At 50.8% G+C, this 21,534-nt stretch overlaps 1 protein-coding gene across 3 annotated transcripts in view; it reads left to right on the top strand.

The window, feature by feature from the left end:
- The window catches only part of TM9SF4 (transmembrane 9 superfamily member 4), a 53,228-nt gene extending 33,413 nt beyond the window's left edge, over positions 1-19,815 (top strand). For 2 of the 3 annotated variants that reach the window (XM_047851687.1, XM_047851690.1), the window contains 13 exons: positions 145-268; positions 1,582-1,700; positions 1,830-1,941; positions 3,305-3,375; positions 5,911-6,043; positions 7,076-7,157; positions 7,253-7,328; positions 10,151-10,234; positions 11,780-11,955; positions 12,471-12,534; positions 13,827-13,946; positions 14,796-14,885; positions 17,854-19,815. In XM_047851687.1, the coding sequence (XP_047707643.1) occupies positions 145-268; positions 1,582-1,700; positions 1,830-1,941; positions 3,305-3,375; positions 5,911-6,043; positions 7,076-7,157; positions 7,253-7,328; positions 10,151-10,234; positions 11,780-11,955; positions 12,471-12,534; positions 13,827-13,946; positions 14,796-14,885; positions 17,854-18,003 (1,401 nt within the window). In that variant the 3' untranslated portion in view covers positions 18,004-19,815. Of the gene's footprint in view, positions 1-144; positions 269-1,581; positions 1,701-1,829; positions 1,942-3,304; positions 3,376-5,910; positions 6,044-7,075; positions 7,158-7,252; positions 7,329-10,150; positions 10,235-11,779; positions 11,956-12,470; positions 12,535-13,826; positions 13,947-14,795; positions 14,886-15,160; positions 15,800-17,853 lie in introns of those variants that run through there. The other variant, XM_047851689.1, reaches the window with a different exon arrangement.
- The last annotated feature ends 1,719 nt before the right edge of the window (positions 19,816-21,534 follow it).

Raw genomic sequence — 21,534 nt, 5'->3', positions numbered from 1 at the left:
TGAGTGGGGAGTGCTGTGAGAGCAGTGTTTCTGGCAGGTTGAAATAGCTCGGCATGCTGGACGAGGGGAGGGACCTGCTACCTGGGGTGCTTCTCTGGCTATTTCTTGACTGCTGGTATTTTGTTCTCTCCATTGCTGTTTTAGATCTACCTGCACAATCACCTCTCGTTCATCCTTTACTACCACCGGGAGGACCTGGAAGAGGACCAGGAGCACACATACCGCGTCGTCCGCTTCGAGGTGATTCCCCAGAGCATCAGGCTGGAGGGTGAGTGGGGAGGTGTGACCAGAGGGGCAGGGCTGGATGGGCCTGGGCTTCCACACCCAGGGTCTTCTCACACTCGTTTCTGAGACAGCTGATAGGCCACTGTGTTATATGGGCCCGGCCAAGGTAGGGTCACTGCATTCCCATCAGAAAAGGTGACGAGCAAGGGGAGAGCTGCCATCTGTTGTGTCCTGGCCTGGCACCTTCCCAGTTTACCACCTCCCGGCAACCCCTGGAGGTATGTGGTGATCATAGATGAGGAACCAGAGACTCAGAGAGATTGGTGACCTGGCCAAGAACACACAGCCACTGGGACTTGGCCAGGCCTCTCATAAGAACCAGCCGGCTTACCCTCAGTTGAAGAGCAAAGGGGCAGGCAGAGCGGTCGGACAGCTGGTTTCTGTGCTTCTCTTCCTCTGTGTGAGTGATTGGCGTAGACTAGAATTGGCCCAGGTCACCAGTTGTGCAGGAATCTGAGAGCCCAACCCTAGCCCTATAGGCCTGATAGGACCTGGTCCAGCTTCTCACCTGTCAGCCTTTGCTCACCATGGGACATACTTGGATTTAGCAGGCCTGGCCTTGGTCCAGGTGGTAGTGGGTTTCTGGCTTTTTTTTTTTTTCTTTGTTTTTCTTTTTAAGCTATGGAACCTCGTTTTCAGTCATACCCAGAAATCTCATGTAACACATAGATCCTGTGCTTTCAGAGCACTGTGCTGCCCCTCCTTCTGGTGAGTGTCGTGAGCACAGCTTTACATTTGCCATGGGATTTTTTGACATCATCTCTCCCCTCAACTGTTTCCTTGAGTTTAGAGACTCTGTCTCCTTTTCTCCCCATTTTGTTTCCAGCACAGTACTGGGCACGTAGTAGGTTCTTACTATGTGTTAAATTGGTGGACAGATAACAGGATGAACAGATGAGTAAATGAAGAACGAAGCATCTGAGTGATTGCAGTACTGAAGTGTTGGGCCTTTGGAGACAGTGAATGAGAAAACATGATAGCATGAATCGGTGGTATTTTTCCTGTTTGGTGAGGGTGACTGAGTGAATACGTGAATGTTTGAATTGAGTGAAGGAAGACATTAAATGAGGGTCTCAGACCCCCTCTTGCACACCCAGCACATGCCTCTCTGCATCCCCAATGGCCCTTAGGAAGGTCAGGGCTCTGGGATGCACAGTTTTACAACTGTCTTGCTTCTGCTCAGACCCTGGGTCCCAGCAGCAGGCCTCTGAGGGCGCCCTCCCCGCCCCCACAGAACAGCCCATGGGTAGTGTCACTGGCCCCCACAGGAACAGACTGAGTCTCTATCTCTCACAGACATCAAAGCAGACGAGAAGAGTTCTTGCACCCTGCCTGAGGGCACCAGCTCCTCGCCCCAGGAAATTGACCCCACCAAGGAGAATCAGCTGTACTTCACCTACTCTGTACACTGGGAGGTGAGAAGGGGCTGGAGCTCATGACAGGGGAGGCGGGTTCTGGTCTGGGCAGGAATTGTCTAACAAGAGACCTGACTCTTAAGTGCTTCTTTTCCACCCTATCTTCCCCCTCCCCCTGCCATCCTCCAGGAAAGTGACATCAAATGGGCCTCTCGCTGGGACACTTACCTGACCATGAGTGATGTGCAAATCCACTGGTTTTCTATCATTAACTCCGTCGTGGTGGTCTTCTTCCTATCAGGTGAGAGATCTGTGGGATGGAAGGTAGAGAGGACAAGAGGGTGAGGGAGGAAGGTCTGAGGCATCACATTACTTAAGGGGGACTTCTAGAGTGTTCCAGGGGGCCAAGTGTAGGTCAAAACAGACATCAGGGCTCTGTGCTAGGCATCAGGTATGCAGAGGTGAAGAAGATTCAGTCTCTACCTTGGAGAGCTCCCTAGGGAGAGACAAATACATCTCTTTGTGCACACCTTCCTTGATTCATTCGACAAGATTTTGTTGTTGCACATGCTGTGCAGGCACTGTGCCACAGGCTGGGGATGTGGCATTGAGCGGGTCCAGCCCAGTCTCTGCCCCCACAGAGTCTGTTCTGGTGGTAGGAGAGACAAAAAAGCAAAAACATGGTTGAGACCTGAGGGTGATAAGTGCTATGGAGCAGATACAGGGTGACCAGATGCCCAGCTGTGGAAGGCTGCTTTAGAGAAACCCTCTCTGAATGAGGAGCCACCATTCAGAGACCCGGGGAAGGACTGGTCCAGCAAGGCCACGGCCCTGCAGTAGGACAGGCTTGGTGAGAGGCTGGCAAGCAGGGGAGGGTAGTGGGCAGAGGTAGAGTAAAACTGGTCATTTCAGTATCATATGGGAAGTAAAGATAATGCCCACTGCTCTGTATTTCACACTTACTGAGGGCCAGCTGCTGTGTTAATAAGCACTTTACAAACCTCTCATTCCTTCAGATTCCATGAGCTAAGCCTAAAATGTTAAGTTAGCTTGAGGTCATACAACACGTTCTCTTAACCACTGTCGTGTGCTGCGCAGAGAGGCAAACGAGCTACTGTGGAGGTACAAGTGAGGGGACCTCCAAACCATTTGGTGTGTTGAAAGGCAAAGATGCCTAGAGTGAGTCTTGCAGCGGGGGTGGGAGTCAGGGCAGAGTGAGGCGTTGCAGGCAAAGGGAGCAAGGAATAGCCCCGGTAGAGGCGTGAGGTGAGAGTAGAGGAGGCTGTGAACGGATGACAAAAGGAGCAGGTAAGCAGGGCAGAGTAAGAGGTGAGTCTGGGAGGAAGTGAGGCTACAGAAGTCAGTAAGACCAAGCCACAGAGCAGCTGGGTGCTGTTCTCCCTGGAATAAAAAGCACTGTGCTTTGGCTGCCCGCACCTGTCCCCTGCCCTCTTTCCTGCCCCTACCAGGGGAGCGATCCTCCGTGTGCCCTTGTCTGGATAGCTGGGGTAGAGCTCTGCTCAGGAAAGGCAGCTGCGTAGCCAGTTCCCACTGGAGGAAGTTCCCAGCCATCACTCAGCAAAACACCAAGCCTAGGAGGGCATGCAGCCCAGGAGACCGTATTGGCAGTACTCACAACTCTTCTCCCCACCCGTTTGTTTCAGGCATCCTGAGCATGATCATCATTCGGACCCTCCGGAAGGACATCGCCAACTATAACAAGGAGGATGACATTGTACGAGGTCTTGGCTGGGGAGGGATGGACTTGGAGAGGGAGGGCAGACTAGCAGTAGGGCTCTGGGCCTATCAGACTCTGTGGGGGGGGGGGGGGGGGCTGGGGAGGGATGGACTTGGAGAGGGAGGGCAGAGTAACAGTAGGGCTCTGGGCCTATCAGACTGTGCGTGTGTGTGTGTGTGTGTGTGTGTGTGTGTGTGTGTGTGTGTGCGCGCGCGCGCGCGTGTGTGTGTGTGTGTGCGTGTGTGTGTGTGTGTGCTTCATAGAGTAGTTTGAAAGGGAAAATAAATGTTTAATCCCAAAATGATGGGGATAGGCTTTCGGATTTCCAAGCACAAAAGGATTGGGAGAAATCACAGAAAGAAAACTTAATGGATATGACATTAAAAATCTAAAAACTGGGGGCACCTGCTTGGCTCAGTTGGTAGAGCATGCAACTCTTAATCTCAGGGCTGTAAATTCAAGCCTCGCATTTGCTGTGGAGCCTACTTAAAACAAAAAATCTAAAAACTGTTCTGCATGTCAGAATACATACACAGAACAGAAAAGTGGGAGACAGTATTTGCAACAAACTTGAAAAAAGATGATACAGTTAAAAGAATTAAAAAGCCCCAGAATTTCTAATGTGAGAAGGAACAAAAAATGTATAGATTATACATGGCTAGTAAACTTGCGAATAACCATTTTTACCTCAGGGATAACCGCCGCCCCCCCCCCCTCCCAAATACAGAGTCCAACAATAATGAGAAGACAGTGGGGCACTTGGGTGGCTCAGGTGGTTAAGCATCCAACTTCGGCTTGGGTCATTATCTCACAGTTTGTGAGTTCAAGCCTCTCATCGGGCTCTGTGCTGACAGCTCAGAGCATGGAGTCTGTTTCAAATTCTTTGTCTCCCTGTCTCTCTCTTCCCCTCCCCCTACTTGTGCTCGGTTGCTCTCTTTCAAGAATAAATAAACATTAAAAAAAAAAAAAAAAGTTTGGACCTTCAAATCAGCTCAAGTGTTTTTTAGTATAGTACTTACCATTGGCACGGTTGACCTGAGCTAAACACCTTTGCACACCACCCAAGCAAGTATAAATTGGTAGTTTTCTGAAAAGTAACTAATCAGTCTGTATACCATGAGCTATAAAATGATTTGCTTGCTTTGACCCAGTAATTCTTCTAGAATTTTCCTAAGGAAAACAAAAACACAAAGGCTTGGTTTAGAAATATTTATTATAGCTATATTTATAACTCGAATAAACTGGATGTAGCCTGATATTCCATAATAATGGATTGGTTATGTTATGGTACAATTACACAATGAAAAATTATGCAGACATTAAAATAGTAATGCAAGGAATATTTATTGGAAATGATGAAATGCTCATGATCAAACATCAACTGAAAATAACAAAGTACGCAGTAAATACAGTATGATTCCAATTCCATTGTTTAAAAATTATATATACATATGCACATATACATATATAAAGGGCTAAAGGAAATGTATCAAAACAATGGCATTGTTTTATGTCTTTCTGGGTTTTTTAAAACTTTTGACTGTTTACTTATGAGTTTTATATCTTTCGTGTAGTCTTTCTGGATTTTTAAAAAATTTTCTACTTTTTGTCCATTGGAATATCATGCCATATGCCAAAAAAATATTTTTTCACTTTTTTATTACACAAGAACACATAATTTTTTTAAGTGTATTTTGTGAGTGAGTGAGAGACAGCATGCGCATGTGCCAGCTGAGGAGGGAGGGAGGGAGGGAGGGAGGGAGGGAGAGGGAGAGAGAGAGAGAGAATGAGAATCCCAAGCAGGCTCTCTACATTATTAGCACAGAGCCCGATGTGGGGCTCAACTCAGTGAACTGTGAGATCATGACCTGAGCCGAAATCAAGAGTTGGATACTTAACCAACTGAGCCATTCAGGCGCCCCACATATACTACTTTTATAATCAGGTAAAAAAAAGCTGGCGGTGGGGGGGTGGGGCACCTGGGTGGCTCAGTCGGTTAAGCATCTGACTTTGGCTCCAGTTATGATCTCACGGTTCATGGGTTCAAGCCCCGCATCAGGCTGTGTTGACAGCTCGGAGCCTAAAGCCTGCTCCGGATTCTGTGTCTCCCTCTCTCTCCCTGAAACCCCCACCCCCACCCCCCGCTCACACTCTCTCTCTCAAAAATAAACATTAAAAAAAAGCTAAAAAAAAAATTGCTTCTAAATCTCACCACCCAAAACCCCTCAGAGTTAACATTTCATTGTGTTGATGTTTAAATTATTTTTTCATGCCCCAGGCATGTGGAATTTGGAGAGGAGGTTTGCCTTTTATGTAGCTGTCAGCCTCATATTTGTGCCCTCCTTTTCCATGTGACAGTTCTCTGGGAAGCGCTATTTCATTTGCTTACACCCCTGTCAGAGTGGAGGCTGGTTGATACCTGAGGGACCCTCAGCCCTAGTCAGGTGGCATGGGTCCTTGGGGATGGTCCCTGCAGGAGCTGCCTCGTCTGAAGCCCAGGAAGCAGCCTCATTCTCTTACCCTTTCCTGCAGGAAGACACCATGGAAGAGTCTGGGTGGAAGCTGGTTCATGGTGATGTCTTCAGGCCCCCCCAGTACCCCATGATCCTCAGCTCCCTCCTGGGCTCAGGCATTCAGCTCTTCTGTATGATCCTCATAGTCATCTGTGAGTGGGTCTGGTGGGGCTGGGTGTGGGGTCCTGTCACCAGAGGAGCACAGGCCTAAGTCTGAGAGAGGAGTGGAGAAGGGGGGCATGTCAGCAACACAGAGTCAGCCATCCCAGTGGGAAGGCTGGGTCCTCTCAGCACCAGGCTCTGGTGGTTTGGTGCCCCTCAGAGTTTTCCAGCACTATTGATAGCCTACCACGCTCACTCCATCAGTGAAGCCGCACATCAGTGCTGTGACATCAGCCTCTCTCTACAGTCAGGCTTTAGTGACTAACACAAGTCAGCAATGGCATTGGGAACGAAATCAGGTCTTTTCTCAGAGAACAGCCCAAAAAACCCTAATGTATGGTAATTATAGAGGGTTCTTAAGTCAGTCTACCTAAATTTTTTTTTCCATTTTAACTATTTTTTGACGTATAACACTGTGTAAGTTTAAGGTAGACAACACAACAACTTGATATATGTATAGATTGTGAAATGATCACGACAGTACATTTTGTTAACATTCATCACCCCACGTAGGTACATAATTTTTTTTCTTTGATGAGAACTTTTAAGATCTAATCTCTCAGCAACTGATCTGCCTAAATTTGTATCTCAGCCTCATGCCTTTAATCTTTGTAACTTTGGATAAGTCACTTAACCTCTGCGAACGTGTTTTCTCATTTGAAAAATGGATAACCAGCCTCTACCTTGGAGGGCTGATAGGGCAGATTCAGTGAGCTGGCGTTCATAATGCTGTCTGTCAGCTCAGTGCCTGGCTGGTTGCAAGTGCTCTGTGGGCTGGAAGCCACAGTTAAGATGTGTCCAGCCAAGGCCCAGTGCCACTGTGCCCCTCTGCATCGCAGCTGAGACCGGTCTTCCCCTGCAGAGAGGAAGGGAGTATGCTGTCAGGAAGGCCAAGGGAGAAGGGAGCCTCATTTAGCCTCATCTGCCCTGGGCCCTGTGTGCTATCCTGGGATGGGGGCTGGGGCCTGGGACCGTGGCCATCAGCCACCCTGACTCTCTCTCTTCCCCCACTCCCTCCACAGTCGTGGCCATGCTCGGGATGCTGTCGCCCTCCAGCCGGGGAGCTCTCATGACCACGGCCTGCTTCCTCTTCATGTTCATGGGGTAGGTGTGTCTGAGCAGGCTCTGGGGCTGGCATAGGCTGCCTGCCCTTCAGCCAGCAAATCCCATTGGTGTGGATCCCTCCCATTTCCCTGCAGGGTGTTTGGTGGATTTTCTGCTGGCCGTCTGTACCGCACTCTAAAAGGCCATCGGTGGAAGAAAGGAGCCTTCTGTGTAAGTGTCCTAACCTCCTGCCAGTGTTGGTGTGGAGCCAGGAAGCTTCTTCCTAGGCTCCTCAGCAGTGTAGGCAGTCTGTGGTGGGGGTTAGGACCAGAGGCAGAGCAGCAGAGTGATAGAGTTGGGGCGGGGGGGTACTCACCTGAGGGTCAGGAACACTGGGCTGTCGCCACAGGCACCTTGAGACCTCCAAGGGCCTTTTTCTGCATCTGTAAGAAGAGAGGATTGAATTGAGGTGATTTTTAGCTTACACTGTCTGATGGCTCAAACAAGAGAAGAAATAGAAAATTCAGAATAACAGGATTTGGGCACCAAGCCTAGGTGTCAAAGTTTAAGGCCAGAAACTGACCACCAGGGCTGCTGAGAGAACATCCTGCACCATGGAGCAAAGACAGTACACGCCAGGAGTAAAAGGCCTGGCCGTGGTGCTTCCAGCCTATCTTCTGGACTTTGTTGTCTCCATTTCCTCTTCGGGGAGAACAGGTCCTGCCCTTCTCTGTCCTCCTGGTGGTGAGGACAGTTCTTGGCAACAGAAAAGACCATAGAAACCCAGGAGGATGCCTGGGACTTGACCCTACCTCTCAGGGAGCCCTGAGCCCCCTCTCCCAGACAAGTGAGGCCCTCCAGGACCCAGGAACTCCCTGGTGCCAAACTCAGAGAAGCTTGTGGTCCCAGCTTTCTGAAACCCTCCTCTCTCTCTCTCTCTCTCTCTCTCTCTCTCTCTCTCTCTCTCTCTCTCTCAAGCCCCAGGGGAGCTCTAGCTGCAACACCCCTGGCACAAATTAAGCCCTCCCTGTAGAAGAGCTGTGAAGGGGACTGTTCTAGAAGGATCAAAGAAAGGTCCTAAATTCTTGATGCATTGAGTATTTTTCTCAGGCCACGGTGTGCCAACAACTTAGGACCTATGGAGGCGTGGAACCCAGCCCCACCTCCCCTGGTGCGGCTCTTCCTCCCACAGCACCCCCAGGACCTCCCTCAGCCAGCCCCACACCAAACCCAGCCTCTCTGCTCTGCACCTGGGCCTTGCGTCTGAGGGCACCATCATTCACCTGGACCCCCAGGCCAGACTGTTGCGTCGCTTCCCAGCCTCCTGCTCCCTCCTGCCCACCTCCTCTCCGGCAACAAGTGTTGAGAGTTTTCCTGCCAGACAGTCTGTGAATTTCCTCCCAGCTCCAGCTCTGGCTCTAGAACTCTTGCCCAGGTTTAGGATATCTTTACCTCGCGCCCGGACCCTTGACTATCTTAGGCGCCCCTGGTGTCCCTGCAAGAGATGACCCTTCCCTGGGGCTCTGCCTCTGCCCACAGGTGAGCATGTGCTACGGCCCACAGTGGTGCAGATACTCATCTGCCCTTCTCCAGCCTGTCTTCCCCTGTGCCTGGCCACACCACCCCCTCTCTCCTCCCACCTCATCCATAAGGTCTAGCTCCAGTGTCACCCTCTAGAAGCCTCCTCCTCCATTCTGACCTCTGTGTCCTCCTTGACACCGCAGAGGAGCCTGGGCAGAGCCTCATGCCTACAAATAGTGCCATGGAGCTAGTTCTCCATTTAGGGGTCTGTCTGCCTTGCTGGAACCTTCCTGTTCTCACCCCTGGTACCTAGCACAGTGCCCATTCTGTAAATTTCGGCCAGGAGGGCAGATGAATGCCCTGCTGCACAGTGGTATGAAGCAGGAACACGCAACAAGGGAGGAAATGGCATTTGAAGTGGGCCTTGAGGAAGGTTTCAGATGGGCGGAAGCAGCCAGCAGGGTGGTCTGGGGTTCTGGAATATCCTAGTTCCCAGTCCTGGCTCTGTCCTTTCTCTTTCCCCATCTCCGGTGGCAGATGGTTGCACCTACCCCTCAGAGTTGTTGTGTGGATAGAGAAACTGAATGGAAGGCCCTTGGCACGGCATTAGCACTCAGGAGGCAGATACCCTGAGATGTTGATAACTCTGCTTGCATAACAGCACAAGGGCAGTGACCCGTTGTGGAGGGCGGGGAAGTGGGGCTATGGGCCTAAGATGAAATTGGCATTGGAGGTTGAGTGCCGGATTGCAGGGGGCCTCAGGCAATGTGGTCAGTGGCCCTCCTGGGTCTTGGGCGGCCACAGCAGTGAAGAAGGCTCCTGTAGGCCCAGGGCTTTGGTTCCGTCTGCCTGGGCCCCAGTCCAAGAGATCTGAGTGGATGGTCTACAACGCAGTGGGTCAGGAGCTGGGACTCAGGTTGTACTGCTTGTGTTTGAGCCTCTGATCCACCCTTAGCTGTGTGGAGTCAGGGTGTGTATTTAACATTGCTGGGCCTCAGTGCCCTCTTCTTTAAAAAGGGTAATGCTAATTTTCCATCGAGGCAGGCATGTAGTGAGGAGTAGGTGAGAGGATGTGTTGTGAGGTCAGCACCCACCGCCCCTAAGATCAAAGCTTGTCCACCACTCTAGGCTGTTTGGGTGAGGTCCGGACATAGGTGTTTTATAAAAGTTTTATTCATTCATTCCTAGGGAGTTGCATTCATTGCAACTAGGGAGCTGCCATTCCTGTTCAGCAAATGTGTATTGAGCAGCTACTGTGTTCTAAGGATTGGGAGCAGTTCAGTGGGCAGGGGGAGCTCCTGAGGAGCTTCCAGTCTCGGGGATAGGCAGACATTGACCAGGTAACAATACATATTCACAGACTGGGATGAGGGCAGGGGAAGGGCAGTTGAGGGAATGTTTTCTGGAAGGAATGGTCCTTGAGCTGAGTCCTGAGGGACAAGGAGGGTTGAGGGCCTCTAGTCTGGGGACCCCACTGGAACGGGTGGCAGCTCCCTAGTTGCAACCCCCAACTTGGTCTCCCTTGCTTCCAGACGGCAACGCTGTACCCTGGTGTGGTTTTTGGCATCTGCTTCGTTTTGAATTGCTTCATCTGGGGAAAGCACTCATCAGGAGCAGTAAGTAAGGGAGGGCCGGCTATGCTTGGTCCCACTCCCACAGGTCACTTCCTGCTGTTCCCTTCCCTTTTCTGAGTCCCCAGCATTCTGTTCCCAGTCCCAGGGGCTGTGGACGAGCTGGGGTTTCCCCAGCCCTGCCCGTCCAGCTGCCCATACTCCAGCCCTGGCCTTCTTGTGGGCTCTTGCAGACAGCTGGCCAGAGCTCACTTCTCTAAAGGGAGATTTCCACAGTCCAGGGGCCAGCTGGGGAATCTCCCGTTGCCTCAGCCAAGGGAACGTTGCCTGCTGTGGGTTTATTAGGTCAGTATCCCAAACAAGGCTCTCCGCCTGTCCCTGTCCCGCAGCACCAGCCCCCGCGGGTTGTCCTGCCCTCAGAGCGGGGACCCTGCCAGCCCCGGCCATTGGTAGTAACTTGTGCGGGACTCATGGAGTAGGATTGCAGACTCAGCTGGGGGTGGGTTTTGATCCTGTGGCAGGATTGCAGTGGAAGGGGAGGGCAGGCATTTGCCATCCTGGCCTCAGTGGCGAGAGCCGCCTCCCCTCCACCTGCAGGTGCCCATTGATCAGAGGTCCTTGGGTGAGGCTGGGAGTCCGGGGTGCCGGTGGACTGGCTTCTCTGCAGCGGTTGGGGAAGCCGCCCTCAGGAAAGACAGAGTCATGTTCATCCTCTCACTTCCTCTTTTATACCTGTGTTCCTTCTCTCTTTCAACATTTTCCTCCCAGTTAGTTACCAACTGCTCATTATAAATACTCATTGTAGAAATTTTGGAAAGTACAGAGAAGTTGTAGTATATTTTTGCAGTCTTTTCAGCTACATTTAAAATAGAATGATATAACTTTAAAATTGCAATGTAACAGCAGGCATTTATATTGTGCTTACATTGGAATAAGTACTGTTCTCAACACTTTGTATATATTAATTCACTTCTTCCAGTTTGCATGACTCTTGTAACAACATAATACTGTGTAGAACAGGATAAAGAAGAAAATGAAGAATCACTTATAATCCCTACATCCCATCTGAGGAAGTACTGTCAACTTTTCAGCATAGGCCTCTGTAGGCACATATACATATAAATACTGGGATGTTTCTATTAAAATGGAGTCCTATACATACAGTTTTATAACCTGCTTTTTTGGCTTCATAGTGTATTGCGGTGTTTCATTTTAACAAAATTGGGAACACACAATTTGTGCACTTTTGTTTTTTCCCTTTTGTCTTCGGTTAACATACCACGTAATTCTTCATCCTGGCCTCTTCACCACCCCATTATGTTCTTGCTTCCTGCCTCCTCCCTGGATGATGAGCCCCTCTGGGATGCCGGGGCTCCTTCTTTAAGGTCCTCAAGCTGCCCTCCATGTTTCCTCAGGGCTGGATCAGCCCCAGGAGGTTCTGGCCAGGAGCCTTGTGGGGGATGTGTCTGCAGGATCTTCTCCGTTGTGGTGGCCTTCCTTCCGTGGGACCCATTAGGTCCTCCTCCTCCCTGCATAGCCCCTGGCCTGAGCTTCAGGGCCTTGTGGGGCCTCACGGTGCTGTGCCCACAGGTACCCTTCCCCACCATGGTGGCCCTGCTGTGCATGTGGTTCGGGATCTCCCTGCCCCTTGTCTACCTGGGCTACTACTTCGGCTTCCGCAAGCAGCCATATGACAACCCTGTGCGCACCAACCAGATTCCCCGGCAGATCCCCGAACAGCGGTGGTACATGAACCGATTTGTTGGGTGAGTGAGTCTCTGGCAGGGGTGAGGCCAGGGAATTCTAGAGTGGGCAAGGCGGACACTGCCCTGAGCCATTTCCTTAGAACGTGGAACAGGGTACCCTCCCCTGGGATGTTGTGCCTGGTATTTTGCAGCTCCAACAGGCTCTCGTAGACTTCGTGAAAGCTTAACTCGACGCCACGTTAAGGAGACCAAGTTGTAACCAGACTTGGTGTTGGCCTAAGAACCCCCAGGATAGGGAAGGGAGGGATGGAAAAGTGCAGATGAGACAGGGGAAGACCATCACTTAGATCTAGGCAAGTTATGCCACCTCTCTGTACCTCACTTTCCCCATCTATAAAATGAGGAGATTGATGCCCAGCTTGCCTCTCTCAGGAGGCTGTCATGGTCCAAAAAGTATGCCAGAGAATTAGAACCACCACACCTGTGTGAGCACCAATCTCATGCTACCTGGGAGGAGCCTGGATGCCCAGTGGCCCGGCTCTCCTAGCGGTGTTAACCCTCCCCTTCTACCGTAGCATTCTCATGGCTGGGATCCTGCCCTTTGGCGCCATGTTCATCGAGCTCTTCTTCATTTTCAGTGTGAGTACTGCTTCTCCCCGGGGCTAGGTCAGCCCCAGGAGGTTGGTAGGGTGCTCCCCCGCCCCTCCACACACAACCTTCACCCCTACTAGCCTCATCCCTGTCCCTCCACTTATGTGCTCTGCCTCTTACCACCTGAGAGATTTCAGACAGGCCCATTTATGCTCTCAGGGTGTCCACTCCTGCCCCTCAGATGGCTTGGAAGGATAAATGAGATAGGCCATCGTATATGGGGTCTGGGGTGTGGGAAGTGCTCAGTAAATAGAAGCTGTGTCAGTAATATGGCAGCCAGTCTCCACCATGACTAACATCATGGCATCTGATTTGATTTCCAAGTCCCTATACATCTTTTTACCTGTTATACTCTGAACTCTCAGGAAAGCAGGGGGGAGTGATTCCTAATTCTCAGGATTATTGTGAGGCTAGAATGTGACAATGTCTATAAAAGGCACAGGGCTTGGCACTCAAGCAGAGCTTGTTAAGTAGTAGCTGTTGGGATGATGTGACTCCTGCCCAGACTTGCCAAGATGGAAGTTGGCAGAAGGGCTCTTTAGAGCCATCTGCACCTGGCTGAGCCAGCTCGGCACTCTGCACCTAGAGTGCCTTGCACCAAATCTATACTGGGCCAGCATCCGCTGCCCTGGAGTGGTCCAGCCCCTCCCTGCTGATATACTGGCCCAGCATCTGCTGCTCTGGAATGGTCCAGCCCCTCCCTGCTGAGACCCCCTTGCCCACCTAGCCCTGCCTAGGAAAAGGGTCAGAGGATGGGTTGGCTGCCCCCCAGAGGGGGTACCTTACTCTTTTTGTGTGACCCTGGGCCAATCGCCAGCCTCTCTGAGCCTTGACTTCCTCATCCATGCATGGCCACGCTTTCATAGGCTTATATCTGGAGATGCACATAAAGCATGTAGCACCTTGTCTGGCACACAGTAGGCTGCCTGTAAGTGGTGGTGGCTGCTATGTAATTTTGATTTGGGTGGGATTCATTATTTTCCACAAGTTGTCAAGTTCAGGCTGGGGCCCACCCATTGCAGGATCAGCCATGCCACAGCTCCTCCCTGAGAACAGCCTGGCTCCCCCTGTGCTCCAGGGAGGAAGGGCCAGTCAGACCCACATGCGAGGCCTACAGGCCCCAATGGTATCATGATGGTGTCTCCATTCCTGTCCTGATGGCAGGTGGTGTGCCAGTTGGAACTGAGGGGTGGCTTTTCGAGAACAGGCAGTATGTGCCAAGGGAAGGGGTCGCTGGGTAGAGGCAGGCTAGCTGAAGGCCAGCTGTGATGTGTCCACAGGCAATCTGGGAGAATCAGTTCTATTACCTTTTTGGCTTCCTGTTCCTTGTCTTCATCATCCTGGTGGTGTCGTGTTCACAAATCAGCATCGTCATGGTGTACTTCCAGCTCTGTGCAGAGGTGAGGGGAACGGGGCCAAGAGTTGGGGGTGAGGAAAGCTGGGTCTGGACTGGATGGGTCATGAAGCTGTCTGGGTTTCCCATGTGGGCCCCCCTCCTCTGGCTATGAGGTCTTAGGCAAGTACATCACTTCACTTAGCTGAACCCCCATTTATTCAGCTGTAGACTGGATTTAAGAATCCCTACCTCACAGCATAGTCACATGGAGTAGTCACTGCGACTTGACAGAAGGACACTTAGATTTGTCAGTACAGAGTCCACTCCAGTAGTGGTTTCTCCAGTAGCTGAGGCAGATGGGATGACCTTCCCTCCCTCTGCAGACTAGCTCTTGGTGGAGCCCCTTGGGAAGGGCTCTGGGACAAACAGCCTGAGCTGAATCCCTGGCTCCTCCATTAGAAGCCCTGGTTGGGCAGTTGGTTAACCATTCTGTGTCTTCTGTTCCTCATCATGTGACAGGATAGCAAGAGGGCCTGACTCAGCTACTACAAGGAGTAGATGAGCTGATTCATGTATAACACTTAGAATGGTGTCTGGCCTGCAGCGAGCATTTGCTCAAGAAATGTTAGTTGTTGTTATTACTGCTCTTTTGCTGTGGTCCTTGTTGATTTTTTTTTTTTAATTGAGGTATCACGTATGCAGAATAAAGTTCACCGATTTTAGTCTACAGTTCAGTGAATTTTTAGAAATGCATATGGTTGTGTAACCATGATCACAGTCAAGATAGAAAACATTCCCATTACCCCAAATATTACTGTTCTTATCTAGGGTCTTTAGCCCCTCAGGCAACCATGAAACTTGGGGAAGAGAGATTGTGCCTAGAGACAGTAACTCTGCTCTGTTTCCTCCTCAGGATTACCGCTGGTGGTGGAGGAATTTCCTGGTCTCCGGGGGATCTGCGTTCTACGTCCTTGTCTATGCCATCTTTTATTTTGTTAACAAGGTACTGCCCTGTGTGAGGGAGCCCCCAGCCCTTTCAGGGCAGGTTGGTGGAGACGAGGGTGCTGGGGGAACACCCAAGTGTCTGAGTCTTTCCCACCAACAGTGGGAAGAACCAAAGTCATTGTGTTCTAGAACATGCTGCCTTTTAGGACAGAGAGCATCTGTGTTCTGTGTGTTTGGGAGACAAAAGCCTTCAGGATAAGTGGCACAATATTGCATGTGAAACCTGTGAGATACAGCCAAAGCAGAACTTAAAGGAAATCTCTCACCTTACAGCACTGTTCACAGGAAATTGGAGACACTGATAATGAGGTACTCAGCTCAAACTAAGAAAGAAAGAGCAAGAACATGAAAGAACAAAGAAGGTAGATGAGAAGAGTTAATGAGGATAAAAGCAGAAAATTCCGAAATAGGCTTTGGCGCCCAAATTTAGGAACTCAGGTTCACCCAGTAGTGGCATGGAAGGACACAAGCAGATCCCCACTTGCCACAGTGGTTTTGATAGGTCTGTGCATGACACATGAGCCAGATGGATGGGCCACTGAGAGGAGTTTGGGCTCACTGTGACGGACCCCTCCCTTCCAAGGCTACCACCGAAGACGGCCTCACCCGCTGTGCCTCAGGTCTCCAAAATCCAAAAACAGGCAGAGTCCTCTCTGCTTGCAACCAGGGTGTCCTCCCAAACCAGAGTCACAGGTCAGTTGGTGGAGGCTTAGACGCCCTTTGGCCAAATCGTCAGGTTGGAAAGAACTGTGTGGATCATCCTGTGGTACTCCACCCCTGCTTCCGGTTTGCCGACTGTGCCCCTCTTTTCCAGAGATTCCAGCAAGTAACCATGTAGTTCAGGGGTCAGCAAACTATAGTGCGTGCGCCAGTGAGCCTGTTTCTGTAAATAAAGTTTTATATGAACACAGCCATGCTCGTTCACTTACGTATTGTCTATGGCTGCTTTCACACTATAGTGGCAGTGTTGAGTAGTTGTGACAGAGGCCACATGGCCTGCGAAACCTAAACTATGTATTATCTGGCTTTTGAGGAAAAAGCTTGCTGACCCCTGCTCTATCACCTCCAGTGACAGAAGACATTCCCTCCTGGCATTCTCAGTCTCTTTGGTTAGCTCCTGTCATTATCAAAGTCTTCCTTGATTCCCACTGGAATCCATCACCCTGTAACTTCCATCTTCAGGCCATCCTCTTATTCCTGGAATCATCCAGAAGAAATCTAATTTCCCTCCTCTATAGCCCGTATTCATCAGAACTTTTGAGCGGAAAGTGACCAAAACTCATTTCCAACTGGCTTAAGCAAAAAGAGAATGTATTGACTGGTATAACTTGGGATGTTTGAGAAGCTGGAGTTCTAGCTTCAGGCATGGTTAGATCCAGCATTTCAAATGGTGCTCCACATCCATTCCTCAGCTCTGTGTGTATTCTTGGCTTTAATCTGCATGCAGGATCTTGCCTCAAAGTGGAAAGATGCCAGTGGCAGCCCTAGAGCTAAAAGAACATCTTTCCTCTACCGTCAAGTTACCAGTCCCAGGGAAGATGCTCATTGGCCTGGGTTACATGCCATCCCTCACTGCTCCTCAGGTCCCATGGGATGGCGTCCTCTGATCGACCTGCTTAGGTTCTGTGTTAAAACTGACAGCCCCAGCAGGGCCACAGAGTAAAGGAGTGGGTACCCCAAAACACTGGGAAGATGGAAGATGGGAGACAGTGTTGGGCAAATGAAACCTAGCTACAGGGCCTCCTAGACTGCCCCCGGGGTCATATCATGATCTCCTTTTCTTCTTCCTTGTGCCCCAGTCTTTCTTCTCTGCTCTAAAAACCTCCACCCCAGCCCCAGATCCTGTCTGTAAAATGACAGCCTTGGCCGGCCTGAATTCTAGGGGCCTTTCCAGCTTTGCCTATTTGCCTTGTACCTTTCCTGGTTTTGCCACTGGGTTTACCTACCACTGTCCTGTCCCCTACCTCCCTCACCCCATCTCCAGACACAAGAAAGTATGAACCTGGGGAGGGTTAAGCCTGAAAACATGGCCTTCACCCCCCAGTTAGAGGATATACTGATTTCTTCCGAGCTCCTGGCATTTTGTGACCATGTGTCTGCCCATGAGCCCCAGCACAGGCCCCACTCAGGCCCTGGTGTGCCGAGTAGGTCTTGATACCAAGGTTCCAGATTAGCTCTGCCCAGCCCAGCAAACACCACCACAAACAGGTCTCTGGCATCTCTGCCAGGCCCCTAAACTCTGCAGGAGAGTCCAGCGTGCTCCAAGATGAATTCCCTGTGAGATGTTAACAAAAGTGACAGAAGCATTCTTAGGAGGAGAGGATTGTAGGGTGGCTTAATGGTGGCTCCTGCTCTTTAATCCTGTCTCCCACCACCTCCCGGCTGCTGCTCCAGCCATCCAGCATTGTTGCCATGCTGTTCTGGGGACTGTGGAGGGTGAAGAAGTGACACAGCTGTGGCCATTCCTAAGGCATGCTGGCCCTGGCTCCTCTCTCTCTCCCAATGAGCTCTCAGGCCCTTCTCCAGGAAGATTCCTACCCCTACCCGCCCTCCCCCCTCCCCCCCCCGCCCCCACACAAGAAATGGCCTAGGATAGTGGAATTGGGCCTTGGACACCCCCAGCCCTCCAGCCCAAGGCTTAAATTCTACCTCCTTCTGCTTCCTAGCTGTGGAACCATGGGTGGTGTTGGACCCCTCTGTCCCCCATCTGTGGCTGGTTAAAAACCTGCCATGGTGGTCATGAGCACTCAAGGCAGTACCCGGGCCCTGCTGCCGATGAAGGCTCGCCATGGCTGTGAGCTCCGCCTGCCCCTCCCTGCCAACTCGGAGCAAGCCCCTTCCCCTACCAGGCCTCCGCTTCACCACAAGATCAGTGAGAAGGTCGGGGGCGGGCGGCGGTGTCCAGGTTGGCCATGGCAGGCTGACACTAAGTGTCCACCCCTCTCTTCTCTCTCCACTCGCCCCAGCTGGACATCGTCGAGTTCATCCCCTCTCTCCTGTACTTTGGCTACACGGCCCTCATGGTCCTGTCCTTCTGGCTTCTCACGGGCACCATTGGCTTCTATGCAGCCTACATGTTTGTCCGCAAGATCTACGCTGCTGTGAAGATAGACTGATGGGGGTGGACCATGGCCAGGCCCACTCTGTCCACGGACAGGAAGCCACTCTGCGTGGGGAACTGCAGGCACGCAAATAAAATAACTCCTGCTCGTTTGGAATGTAACTCCTGGCACAGTGTTCCTGGATCCCGGGGCTGCGTGGGGGGCGGGAGGGCCTGTAGATAAATCTTGGACTTTTCTTCATCAATTTATTCCAGTTCTGTGGGGGATGAGGTTTTTGTGGGTTGTTTTTTCTTCAGTGCTACGAAAGTTCCCTCCAGCAGGAACTCTCAGACCTGTTTATTCAGGTTTATTTTTGGTTGGGGGTTTTTTCCTTAGTTTTTTTAACATAAGGATCCAGGATGGATAAATCACCAAGACACTGGGTTTGGTCACTGTCTCCACCTCAGTTCCTCAGGCTGTTGGCCACCCCACAACTAACTGGAAGAGGAAACGCCTGGCCTTCTGGGGCTTCGGTGAGGTTTCCGAGCCTCTCACGGCCCGTCCTCACCTCTGATGCCGCGACAAAGCCCAGCTCTAGCCCGGACGTGCATCCTCAGTGCCGACCAGCCTCTACCAGCCCTCTCCCTCACTCTTCTCTCCCCCCAGCCTCCTCCCAGGGCTGCCCAAAGCAGGGCTTCCAGCCAGGCCTCCAGGGTGACCAAGTCTTATTGCTACAAGAAAAACCCCGGGAAGTACTTGGGGCCAAGCGCCCCAGGACAGCAGGACTCACCCCTGCTCAGAGCAGCGGGAGTTTGCTGGACCAGAGAAGAGACTTGCAGTGAACTGTGCGTGCCAAGAAACCCTGGATCCAGGGCCAAGTATTTACAGAGTCAAGCCAAGCATCCACGTGTCTGTCTGGGACAAGGGTCCTCACCCCTCAGGATTGCTCCCCAGTTCTTTCCCCGGGGGGTTGCTGCTCTTTGCGAAGTGTGCTGGTGGCGGGCCCTCTCCACTCTCTACCAGCACAGAACGAGGCCGGGAGACCTCAGATGCCCTCCTTTGGGTGGCTGGGGAGAGAGGCGTTCTATCCCTGACATCCCCCAGCCTCAGTGCTCATGCTCAGCTCTTTCAGCCAGACCCATCCCCTCCACCTCCACCTCCATCTCCCGTCTGTCTGATTCTTGCCTCCTTGGGTGACACCTGCTTGTGGGAAGGAAGACGGAAGGTCAGTTCTGTCACTCTTACCCCGATTCCCAGGAATAGGCAAAGAGCCAAGTTAGAAAGAGGGAGCTAGCTTTGCGAGCCTGGCTCCTCTGTCAGCACCCAACCCCCTGTGCACCCTGTGCATGTCCCAAACCAAACATTTGTTCTTAAGTTGCAAGAGGCCAAACCCACCCTGGGGTTAGCATTTAAGTAACAGCCGCTCACCCTTGCATCAGCCCCTTTGGGACTCCCACCACAAGACAAAGCTCAGGATGCTGGCTAAGCTCGGAACACACCCCACCCCCATGACACCCTGCACCCCGACTCCAGGTTCTCCCAGCAGCCCCTACCAGCTCCACCAGTCAAACCAGTGGACTTCTCAACCTTGCTCACAGTGACTCCGTAGCGCTAAACGGTGTCCACCAAGAATCAGGTTGGAGAAAAGGGAACCCAAGCAGTAGAGAATGATAATGGAGGCTTTTGTTCATTCAAATCTCGGATTTTTTCCCTAAGAGATTCTCTTTTTTGGGGGTGGGGGGAATTAGGAAATGGACTCCTCATAAAAGGTTCAAACATCATCAATTTTTCTGACTTTTTTAATCATCATCATTATTATTTTTAATTAAAAGATGCCTGTATGCCTTTTTTTGGTCCAATTGTAAATAAATATGCCATTGACCTGTTGTCCTGTCTCTTGAATCTCTTCAAGGGGTTAGGAGCCTGAGGTGAGACATCATCCCTACATGGATTGAGCTGAGTGGTTTCCCTCAAAGCTCAGTCTCATGTCAGGCTTTCGGGAGCTCAGGCCCCTGTTCCCCTGTGTGGTACAAGCCCATAGTGTTTCCCATTGGCTCGGTCCCTCCATCCTGAATCGCAGGCATCTGCCCTGGTCCCACAGGTAGGAAGTGGCAATCAAGTTTGAGCTTGGGTAGCAGTGAGACCTGGTTTTGGATTCCCAGCTCCAATATTTTACTGCCAACTCACTTCACCTCTCTGTCCTCTAAGACTCCTTCAAATAGAAACATAGGTCAAACTGTCTTGTGTCCCAAGGGGAATTGACTGGTTTGTAAGTCATCAAGGAAAGGAGTGGTTCGGCTTCAGGTATGGATAGATCCAGGGGTTCAAAGGCTAGCCTTAGGATTCTCCCTTTCTCCATTTGCTTCCCTCAATCCCATTCTGTCCCATTGTCAAAAATCTTTCCTATGAGGGAGGCGGTAAGGGCATGTCACAGATCTCTCTAGGCTTACGTTAGCCAGTTTGGAAAGCCTAGAGGAAAAAGACCTCCCCTTCCTTGCCTCAGTATATTCAATTTAGATCAATCCCAGAAAAGGTTTCTGATGGGCCTGGATTACTGTTTGCACATACTTAGAGCATCACTCTATCCAGGAAGACAGGGTTCTGTTATAGGCTGCATGCTCCAAGGGTATTGGACACTGAGTTTTAGCCCCACCAGAATCCCTTGGAAGGGGTAGAAAGAATAATTAACCACAGCAAGGGATGCAAAGCAAACAAAAACAACAATTACCTCATACCCTACTCCCTCCACTCGTGCCTTGGTTTCCTCTCCTGCGGTGAGAAGGGCGCTGGGTGCCACTCATGGAATACTTCCAGTGTTCCAGATGCTGTTCCACTTTCCACATATTAGCCATTCATTCTTGAATATGATCCTCTGAGGCATGTTCTATTATTAGCCCCTTTTTACAGAGGAGGTAACTGAGGTATCCCGTGGTTGAGGTAGCCTGCTGGGGGTCCCCTGGCAGGTGTGTACCAGAGTATTTTTCAGCTGAAAACTCCCAAACATGTTCTTCTAACCACTACCATAGCTGCCTTTTAAAAGAACCATACATCTGTGTGTACAGATACATTTGTAAACTGGAACCATGGTATATACACCGTGAAACACCACAATCAAGATCATGAATCTGTCCATCGACCCGAGTTTCCTATGTCGTTTGGAATTCTGCCCAACAGCCTCTAACCATCCCCAAGAAAACACCAATCTACTTTCGGTCACTATAGAGGAGTTTGCATTTCCTAGGGCTCTATATAAATACAGTATGCTTTTTCTCCCATCTTTCTCATTCAGCAGAAGTCTTTTGAGACTCATCCATGGTGTCGTGTGTCAGCAGTTCATTCTTTTTTATTTCCAAGCATCATTCCTTTGTATGGATATACCAGAATTTATTTGCTTATCTCCTGATGGATGTTTGGGTTGTTTCTAGCTTGGGTCTACTACAAAGAAAGTTGCTGTGAATAAGTGGAGAAGGGAAGTCCCTAGACCGTGTGATAGGCGTGTATCAGTTAAACGTGGAAGCTCTTCCAAGATGATCGTGTCGCTTTTCATTCCCATCCCAGTATATGAGAGTTCCGGTTGCTCCGTATCCTAATACCTGCTGTGAGTAA

Source organism: Prionailurus viverrinus, chromosome A3 (genome assembly GCF_022837055.1).
Source record: "Prionailurus viverrinus isolate Anna chromosome A3, UM_Priviv_1.0, whole genome shotgun sequence".
Lineage (NCBI taxonomy): Eukaryota > Metazoa > Chordata > Mammalia > Carnivora > Felidae > Prionailurus > Prionailurus viverrinus.
Note: the sequence above shows the minus strand (reverse complement) of the source record. Positions and strands in the feature narration are given on the sequence as shown.